The sequence below is a fragment of the Salmo salar genome, chromosome 05 (assembly GCF_965601325.2).
Source record: "Salmo salar chromosome 05, fSalSal1, whole genome shotgun sequence".
NCBI lineage: Eukaryota > Metazoa > Chordata > Actinopteri > Salmoniformes > Salmonidae > Salmo > Salmo salar.
Genome location: NC_138295.1, coordinates 89,485,680 through 89,496,089, shown reverse-complemented (window position 1 = coordinate 89,496,089; position 10,410 = coordinate 89,485,680). Strand labels below are relative to the sequence as shown.

Below are 10,410 nucleotides of genomic sequence, written 5' to 3'. Positions count from 1 at the left end.
TGTGCATTCAAGTTGCCATTGATAAAATGCAATTGTGTTTGTTGTCCGTAGCTTATGCCTGCCCATACCATAACCCCACCATTGGGCACTCTGTTCACAACGTTGACATCGGCAAACCGCTTGCCCACACGACGTCATCTGTCCGGTACAGTTGAAACCGGGATTTATCCATCGAAGGTAAGCATTTGCCCACTGACTGCAGTCAGGTCAAGACCACAGGAGGTTGGTGGCAACTTAATTGTGGCGAACGGGCTCGTGGTAATGGCTGGAGCAGAATAGGTGTAATGGTATCAAATACATCAAACACATGTTCCCATTTCATTTGCTCTGTTCCAGCCATTATAATGAGCCGTCCTCCCCTCAGCAGCCTCCACTGGACAAAACCCTGGTGAGGACGATGATCACGCAGATGAGCTTCCCTGAGACGATTTCTGACAGTTTGTGCAGAAATTCTTTGGTTGTGCAAACCCCCAGTTTCATCAGCTGTCCGGGTGGCTGGTCTCAGACGATCCAGTAGGTGAAGAAGACGGATATGGAGGTCTTGGGCTGACATGGTTACACACAGTCTGCAGTTGGGAGGCCGGTTGCGCAAAAACATACCGTGGGAAGCCAGAAGTTAAATACAATGGCATTTGAACCTACTGTGCCGGTGGGCAGGACGGTTGGTCATTATGGCTGGGGAATTTGAGACAAAATATCTAAAGGATCGTATTATTAAACACACTTACCAAACGTGGGTATGTTGTAGACCCACTTCCTCTCTGCTTACTTAATGTCAAAATAAAAGCCCCCCACAAGTTATTCCTTTTTTGACCACTTATGGTGCACGTGCAGGACTTTTATTTTGACATGAGGTCAGCAGAGAGAAAGTGGGTCTACAACAGACCCACTTTTGGAAAGTCTGTTTAATAATATGATCCTTTAAGATATTTTGTCTCAATACAATTGAAAGCAACGTTAGTGTATATAATTAGAACCGCGTAGCTAAAAGTGCAGGCAAACAAGACAGGTGTGAAATACTGTAGCTAGCTAGATACATTTGATATTGTATTGTATTGTGATCACCTTGAGAAAGTGTCCACCTATCATACTTTTTGCTAAACCAAAACTTGACATGGCATTGGTCCTTGTCCACCTTCATGGCCTATGGCTATGTTATCCACCCCCTTATAATTAGCAGTAATGACTTTAGAACAATCACATTTATTAGTTTTTTCTCTCTTGTAACTTTTTAACTGTGGTACATCTACACAGAGAGGTTTCAAACCTCCAATCCTCCAATTTATCCTATTTGATCGTAGAGAACTCCAGTAACCACAATTCCTGCTACTGTTTACATCCCATTCTTGACGTCATTCAAGAAGCGACAAGATAACCGCTGACAACTTTTTAACTGAAGACAGATTTATAACTATGGCTTTCATTTGAGTTTTGTTCTCAATAAATCATTTAGCGGGATATTGACTGCTCGATAATATGCTTGTGAATGCTCTTCTTGCGATTGGAGACCAGCAATAACGTGTTCTTTCAAATTTCGCGCTGTACAGACCGCCAGACGATAGGCTGGTATTCAGGCTAGCCGGCTTGCTAATCAACTGTGAATTAGTTACCACTGCTAACTCGCTAGCTAGCTAGATCCAAACGTATCATATCCCCAATTCTGCTCATAAAAAAAAAATGCAAACGACCGACATTGGAAACAAGGAGGAGGGAAAAGTATGGCATCGAAAACCAACACCAAGTAATACTGGGTAGGTCGTTGCAAAGGATAATGTTAGCTCATAACCCACTTGTTGAGTCTCCATCACCTTGTGATAGTGAAGCCTGGCTGTTGAGTGTTGTTGATCGTAAACGAGAGGGGATTGTTATTGTTTGTTTCTGCATATCTTGAATAGAAGCTGTGCTTTGCATTCTTGTCTGACAGCTAGACGTGCATCTTGTATGTAGACCATAATAACCGTTTTTGCTTTAACAGGGTCATGGTCACAGTGATTCGCAGTGCAGCTGCCTACCAGTCCAAAACAGTCCGCTTCCTTCATGTCACCTTTGACACTACTGGGGACTCTTTCCTGGCTGGAGACCACCATGGGAATATTTATGTCTTTGACATCACTAGAAACAGGTGCAGTATGTCACACTGTCAACACCACAATATTGCATTGCAATACTCTTACTGGTGCAGGCTGTGCTCATACCTGTTCTGTCTCTCTCCAGGTTTAGACTTGTTCAGAAAACTGGTCAAGCTTGCACTGCCTTGGCTTTCAACTTGCGCAGAACAACGGAATTCTTGGTTGCTCTTGCAGACTACTCCATCAAGTGCTTTGACAAAGGTATGACTCCTTACATTGCTGCATAATTGTTTTCCAAAAGGTTAGGAATTGATTAGCTGATTGAGGAGGGTAAAGTCATCTTCTGTGGTGTATTTGCCTGTGTACCCAAACTTCCAGTACATTGAAAGACCAATGATTCCATCAGATAATGGCGTTTTTGCCGGGTGTTTGCCAATTGGAACAATAAACAGATTGATTGATTGTTTGATTCCGTCAGATACGAAGCAGCTGGTGAGCTGGATGCGGGGTCACGAGGGGGCGGTATCCTCCGTGTCGGTCCATGGCTCTGGCCGCTACGCCATCAGTACGTCAGCTGACACGGCTCAGCTCTGGGACCTGGACACCTTCCAGAGGAAGAGGAAACTCAATGTCCGTCAATCTGTCGGCATACAGAGGGTTAGATCATTTACAGAACTGAATCATTTCATTTTCCGATTTGACAATACAATGAATACATAATGGAAAAATTCACACAGTGCCTTTTTATATTTTACATTTTCTAGAACTCTAAACAATTTATCTGAATTTGTGAAAATTCATTTGAACTGTGTGTGTTATTTTTTTCCTAGGTGTTCTTTCTTCCTCTGAGTAACACCATCCTCAGCTGTTTCAACGATGACTCCATCTTTGCCTGGGAGAGTGACACGTTGTTCTGCAAATACCAGCTGCCTGTTCCTGATGAGGGACCCAGGATACACTACAAGGCATTTGCTGTCACACGGTGTGTGTGTGTTTTTGAAAGGTTGAGTGGAAGTGGAAGTCTAATATAGAAAAGTGTGTTTGTCTGTGTGGCTATGACTATTACAGATAAGCCCTGAACAACAAAGCAGATGTTCAGTACCAGTAATGTCCTCCTAAAACCATCTGTGTTCTCTTCAAAGTGATGGGAAGATTCTGGCTGCAGGGGGCAGATCCAACCTTCTCCATCTGTGGTGTCTGGACACCAGGCAGCTGCTTAGAGTGGTCCAGATGCCTCCCAAGGTCCGCACTGTCAGACAGCTGGAGTTCCTACCAGACAGCTTCGATGGTGGGGCCAGCCAGGTATGTATTCATTCATTCATTCATTCATTCTATTTATTCATCCTTTATTTAACCACGGAAGTCACGTTGAGTTTTACATCTCTTTTTCAAGTGAACCCTTGCCAAGAAAGCAGCCAATGTACAGCCAATGCTATCTGATACTGATGTATTTTGGAGAACATGCTTTATTTGTCTCGGTGGTTGGTAAATGAGAAAACATTTAGTTTTTGTTCTTCAGACTCTTGGGGTGCTGAGTCAGGATGGTGTGATGCGTTTCATCAACATCCAGACCTGCAAGCTGCTCTTCAACATCGGATCCCATGATGACGCCATCACCGCAGCCACTGTCAGTCCCAACGGACGCCATATTGCCACGATAATGGATAATGGCAGCCTGAACATCTACAGTGTTCAGTGTCTGACCCAGGACTACAACAAGGTAGCAATCATCAGAATGATTAAAAAGGCTGTTCATCTGACACGTGTCCTTGAATTTTGCTAAATGACCCAGGCAGCTTTGTTTCATCTGTGTAGTTTTTAAGATTAGCACACATCAGTCATGTTTCTGCCTTCCCCTGAGCCACTCGTCATCCTCTCCTAGCCTCCTCCGTCCCTGGTCAAAGTGGTGTCTGGTGGAGAGTGTTCGGCTCTGACGATGAAGGTGAAGTCAGAAGCGGTCCAGCGGCCGGCCAAAACCTCTGGTCGACGAGTCAAGACCAAAGTCCTGAGTCCTCCAGCTGTCCCCATGACAGAGGATAAAGAGGTACAGATGTAGGATATTCATTGGATCACTCTTTTGTTGCACAACAGGAAATGCGAACTTGTATTCAAGGTTTTAAAAGGCTTCTCAAGTTTGTAATTGCCCCTTGAAAATGTCATATTTCGACCCGTACAAAAAATGTCCATTAATTATAATCCATATTATAATGTACATTTCCTGTTGCTCCAGGATTATTTTCCCTCTGTAGCAAACTGCCTCAAATTAAGAGCCTACATCTGTAGAGCATGCAGAAACACATGGCAGACAGAAGCATAGATACTTGTGGTATAATCTCATAGTGACCGTATAATAGCATGACCTTATTTAGTTCTCTGGTCTGGAGCCGTGCTGTCTCGTGATTTTACCATTGGTTTTCCTCATCCAAATTTTGAATGATGTTCTTTTGAATCAAGTGAGGCGTTCAACTGATTTGTGGATTTTCTTTTTCAGAATGAACTGCCTGACGGTCTAAACAAGAAGAGACTTGTGACGTTACTGAAGGCATTTGGAGAATATCCAGCTAAATACAGGTAACTAACTACAAATCAGGAATCAGGGCCAAGGTGTCACAGTTTTAATGAGGGGCAGCAACATACAAATGTGCTCTTTATACACTACAGTAAACGGTGCTCCTTTATACACTACAGTAAACGGTGCTCCTTTATACACTAAAGTAAACGGTGCTCCTTTATACACTACAGTAAACGGTGCTCCTTTATACACTACAGTAAACGGTGCTCCTTTATACACTACAGTAAACGGTGCTCCTTTATACACTACAGTAAACAGTGCTCCTTTATACACTACAGTAAACGGTGCTCCTTTATACACTACAGTAAACGGTGCTCCTTTATACACTACAGTAAACGGTGCTCCTTTATACACTACAGTAAACGGTGCTCCTTTATACACTACAGTAAACGGTGCTCCTTTATACACTACAGTAAACGGTGCTCCTTTATACACTACAGTAAACGGTGCTCCTTTATACACTACAGTAAACGGTGCTCCTTTATACACTACAGTAAACGGTGCTCCTTTATACACTACAGTAAACGGTGCTCCTTTATACATTACAGTAAACGGTGCTCCTTTATACACTACAGTAAACGGTGCTCCTTTATACACTACAGTAAACGGTGCTCCTTTATACACTACAGTAAACGGTGCTCCTTTATACACTACAGTAAACAGTGCTCCTTTATACACTACAGTAAACGGTGCTCCTTTATACACTACAGTAAACGGTGCTCCTTTATACACTACAGTAAACGGTGCTCCTTTATACACTACAGTAAACGGTGCTCCTTTATACACTACAGTAAACGGTGCTCCTTTATACACTACAGTAAACGGTGCTCCTTTATACACTACAGTAAACGGTGCTCCTTTATACACTACAGTAAACGGTGCTCCTTTATACACTACAGTAAACGGTGCTCTTTATACACTACAGTAAACGGTGCTCCTTTATACACTACAGTGAACGGTGCTCCTTTATACACTACAGTGAACGGTGCTCCTTTATACACTACAGTGAACGGTGCTCCTTTATACACTACAGTAAACGGTGCTCCTTTATACACTACAGTAAACGGTGCTCCTTTATACACTACAGTAAACGGTGCTCCTTTATACACTACAGTAAACGGTGCTCCTTTATACACTACAGTAAACGGTGCTCCTTTATACACTACAGTAAACGGTGCTCCTTTATACACTACAGTAAACGGTGCTCCTTTATACACTACAGTAAACGGTGCTCCTTTATACACTACAGTAAACGGTGCTCCTTTATACACTACAGTAAACGGTGCTCCTTTATACACTACAGTAAACGGTGCTCCTTTATACACTACAGTAAACGGTGCTCCTTTATACACTACAGTAAACGGTGCTCCTTTATACACTACAGTAAACGGTGCTCCTTTATACACTACAGTAAACGGTGCTCCTTTATACACTACAGTAAACGGTGCTCCTTTATACACTACAGTAAACGGTGCTCCTTTATACACTACAGTAAACGGTGCTCCTTTATACACTACAGTAAACGGTGCTCCTTTATACACTACAGTAAACGGTGCTCCTTTATACACTACAGTAAACGGTGCTCCTTTATACACTACAGTAAACGGTGCTCCTTTATACACTACAGTAAACGGTGCTCCTTTATACACTACAGTAAACGGTGCTCCTTTATACACTACAGTAAACGGTGCTCCTTTATACACTACAGTAAACGGTGCTCCTTTATACACTACAGTAAACGGTGCTCCTTTATACACTACAGTAAACGGTGCTCCTTTATACACTACAGTAAACGGTGCTCCTTTATACACTACAGTAAACGGTGCTCCTTTATACACTACAGTAAACGGTGCTCCTTTATACACTACAGTAAACGGTGCTCCTTTATACACTACAGTAAACGGTGCTCTTTATACACTACAGTAAACGGTGCTCCTTTATACACTACAGTGAACGGTGCTCCTTTATACACTACAGTGAACGGTGCTCCTTTATACACTACAGTGAACGGTGCTCCTTTATACACTACAGTGAACGGTGCTCCTTTATACACTACAGTAAACGGTGCTCCTTTATACACTACAGTAAACGGTGCTCCTTTATACACTACAGTAAACGGTGCTCCTTTATACACTACAGTAAACGGTGCTCCTTTATACACTACAGTAAACGGTGCTCCTTTATACACTACAGTAAACGGTGCTCCTTTATACACTACAGTAAACGGTGCTCCTTTATACACTACAGTAAACGGTGCTCCTTTATACACTACAGTAAACGGTGCTCCTTTATACACTACAGTAAACGGTGCTCCTTTATACACTACAGTAAACGGTGCTCCTTTATACACTACAGTAAACGGTGCTCCTTATACACTACAGTAAACGGTGCTCCTTATACACTACAGTAAACGGTGCTCCTTTATACACTACAGTGAACGGTGCTCCTTTATACACTACAGTAAACGGTGCTCCTTTATACACTACAGTAAACGGTGCTCCTTTATACACTACAGTGAACGGTGCTCCTTTATACACTACAGTGAACGGTGCTCCTTTATACACTACAGTAAACGGTGCTCCTTTATACACTACAGTGAACGGTGCTCCTTTATACACTACAGTGAACGGTGCTCCTTTATACACTACAGTAAACGGTGCTCCTTTATACACTACAGTAAACGGTGCTCCTTTATACACTACAGTGAACGGTGCTCCTTTATACACTACAGTAAACGGTGCTCCTTTATACACTACAGTAAACGGTGCTCCTTTATACACTACAGTAAACGGTGCTCCTTTATACACTACAGTGAACGGTGCTCCTTTATACACTACAGTAAACGGTGCTCCTTTATACACTACAGTAAACGGTGCTCCTTTATACACTACAGTAAACGTGTGATCCTTTATACACTACAGTAAACGGTGCTCCTTTATACACTACAGTAAACGGTGCTCCTTTATACACTACAGTAAACCGTTTCCATTATGATGATCATGCGTTTATTTCTCCTCAGGATGTTTGTGTGGAGGTCCCTCCTGCGTCTGCCAGAGAACCACGCAGCCTTCAGCAGTCTGACCGATAAAGGCCTGCACTCTGCCTACCTCAGCATCCAGGAGCGATACCCCATCAAGAGCCACAAACTGCAGCGGGGACTTCAAAGGTATACTTACCACTTACCTGGCTGGCACTGTGGGCCTGCTGTCATGTTGGCCTGGCATGGGCACGTTCAGATGATCTGGAATTATGAATAGTTAATGGTTCTTCCATTTTTATCAAAACGTCCTTGATGATTCATTATTGTGATGGGTATATCTGACAGTGATGTCATTTCCATGAATCATGATGGGTATATCTGACAGTGATGTCATTTCCATGAATCATGATGGGTATATCTGACAGTGATGTCATTTCCATGAATCGTGATGGGTATATCTGACAGTGATGTCATTTCCATGAATCGTGATGGGTATATCTGACAGTGCTGTCATTTCCATCTCTTGTCTGCCTACAGAGTGTTGTCTGCACTAGCCCACTGGGCGGCCATCTTTGGAGAGACAGACTACCTCCCTCTGGTGGCGTTTCCCTTCGTCAAGCTCTTCCAGAATAACCCACTGCTCTGTTTTGAAGTGGTTGCCACCACTATAGGTACTGTACATACAGTACTAGAAACTGAATCCTGTTTCACTTGTCCTTTCATGTCGGCCCTGTTTGCTAACTTAGAGTTGCTGAATATTTGTCACTTTTTCAGTTTTCTTTTTCGTGTACCTTGTTTATATAACTTTGTTGTTGCACTTTGGTTGTAAAATAGGGTATCGACAGTTTTGTTTGTCCTTTGCAGTGAACTGGTGCCAGCACTGGTTTGAATACTTCCCCAACCCTCCTCTCAACGTACTGAGCATGGCAGAGAATGTTCTGGCTCACCATGACAAGGAACTGCTGCAGCACCTCATCGACTGTGGAGTCACCTCTCAGGTGAGACGACCAGGAGATCTCTTTTTAAACTCTCGTTACAACTGTATTATAATGACACTAGTATTGTATGGTTGTTTTTTTATCTGCTCCCACAAACAAGCGTTCAGTGATACATTTCCATTCGCTGTTAGAGACTCTGTTCTCTGAGATGTTGACCAGAGAAAAGTGGCTGAAACTCTTTAATAACCTCTATCTCTCTCCCCCCCTCTCCTCCAGCTGTATGTGTGGCCCCTGTTAGAGACTCTGTTCTCTGAGGTGCTGACCAGAGATGAGTGGCTCAAACTCTTTAATAACCTCTATCTCTCTCCCCCAGCTGTATGTGTGGCCCCTGTTAGAGACTCTGTTCTCTGAGGTGCTGACCAGAGATGAGTGGCTCAAACTCTTTAATAACCTCTATCTCTCTCCCCCCCTCTCCTCCAGCTGTATGTGTGGCCCCTGTTAGAGACTCTGTTCTCTGAGGTGCTGACCAGAGATGAGGGGCTCAAACTCTTTAATAACCTCTATCTCTCTCCCCCCCTCTCCTCCAGCTGTATGTGTGGCCCCTGTTAGAGACTCTGTTCTCTGAGGTGCTGACCAGAGATGAGTGGCTCAAACTGTTTGACAACGTCTTCTCTAACCATCCTGCCTTCTTATTGGTATCTGTGGTCTCCTATGTCACCTGCTGCCGCGCTCCACTACTGCTCTGCAGCCACAAAGAGGACTTTGAGGTAAGATGTTTTATATAAACCATGGGAAGATGAGGTAAGATGTTTAATATAAACCATGGGAAGGTTTATAGTAAGATGTTTTATATAAACCATGGGAAGGTTTACATAAACCATGGGAAGGTTTGAGGTAAGATGTTTAATATAAACCATGGGAAGGTTTGAGGTAAGATGTTTAATATAAACCACGGGAAGGTTTGAGGTAAGATGTTTTATATAAACCATGGGAAGGTTTGAGGTAAGATGTTTAATATAAACCATGGGAAGGTTTATGGTAAGATGTTTTATATAAACCATGGGAAGATGAGGTAAGATGTTTTATATAAACCATGGGAAGGTCTGAGGTAAGATGTTTAATATAAACCATGGGAAGATGAGGTAAGATGTTTAATATAAACCACGGGAAGGTTTGAGGTAAGATGTTTAATATAAACCATGGGAAGGTTTGAGGTAAGATGTTTAATATAAACCATGGGAAGGTCTGAGGTAAGATGTTTAATATAAACCATGGGAAGGTTTGAGGTAAGATGTTTAATATAAACCATGGGAAGATGAGGTAAGATGTTTTATGTAAACCATGGGAAGGTTTATAGTAAGATGTTTTATATAAACCATGGGAAGGTTTGAGGTAAGATGTTTTATGTAAACCATGGGAAGGTTTATAGTAAGATGTTTTATATAAACCATGGGAAGGTTTGAGGTAAGATGTTTTATGTAAACCATGGGAAGGTTTATAGTAAGATGTTTAATATAAACCATGGGAAGGTTTGAGGTAAGATGTTTTATATAAACCATGGGAAGATGAGGTAAGATGTTTAATATAAACCATGGGAAGATGAGGTAAGATGTTTTATATAAACCATGGGAAGGTTTATGGTAAGATGTTTTATATAAACCACGGGAAGGTTTATAGTAAGATGTTTAATATAAACCATGGGAAGATGAGGTAAGATGTTTAATATAAACCATGGGAAGGTTTGAGGTAAGATGTTTAATATAAACCATGGGAAGATGAGGTAAGATGTTTAATATAAACCATGGGAAGGTTTATAGTAAGATGTTTAATATAAACCATGGGAAGATGAGG

The 10,410-nt window shown here is 42.2% G+C and overlaps 1 protein-coding gene across 1 annotated transcript in view; it reads left to right on the top strand.

The window, feature by feature from the left end:
- The first annotated feature begins 1,335 nt into the window (after positions 1 to 1,335).
- Positions 1,336 to 10,410, top strand: part of LOC106593773 (TBC1 domain family, member 31) — a 28,146-nt gene continuing 19,071 nt past the window's right edge. Inside the window, exons 1-13 of the mRNA XM_082975945.1 lie at positions 1,336 to 1,751; positions 1,976 to 2,122; positions 2,215 to 2,330; positions 2,548 to 2,726; positions 2,900 to 3,051; positions 3,212 to 3,371; positions 3,589 to 3,789; positions 3,952 to 4,113; positions 4,561 to 4,640; positions 7,661 to 7,807; positions 8,159 to 8,292; positions 8,486 to 8,619; positions 9,147 to 9,326. Coding sequence (XP_082832071.1) covers positions 1,678 to 1,751; positions 1,976 to 2,122; positions 2,215 to 2,330; positions 2,548 to 2,726; positions 2,900 to 3,051; positions 3,212 to 3,371; positions 3,589 to 3,789; positions 3,952 to 4,113; positions 4,561 to 4,640; positions 7,661 to 7,807; positions 8,159 to 8,292; positions 8,486 to 8,619; positions 9,147 to 9,326 — 1,866 coding nt within the window. The 5' untranslated portion in view covers positions 1,336 to 1,677. The remainder of the gene's footprint in view (positions 1,752 to 1,975; positions 2,123 to 2,214; positions 2,331 to 2,547; positions 2,727 to 2,899; positions 3,052 to 3,211; positions 3,372 to 3,588; positions 3,790 to 3,951; positions 4,114 to 4,560; positions 4,641 to 7,660; positions 7,808 to 8,158; positions 8,293 to 8,485; positions 8,620 to 9,146; positions 9,327 to 10,410) is intronic.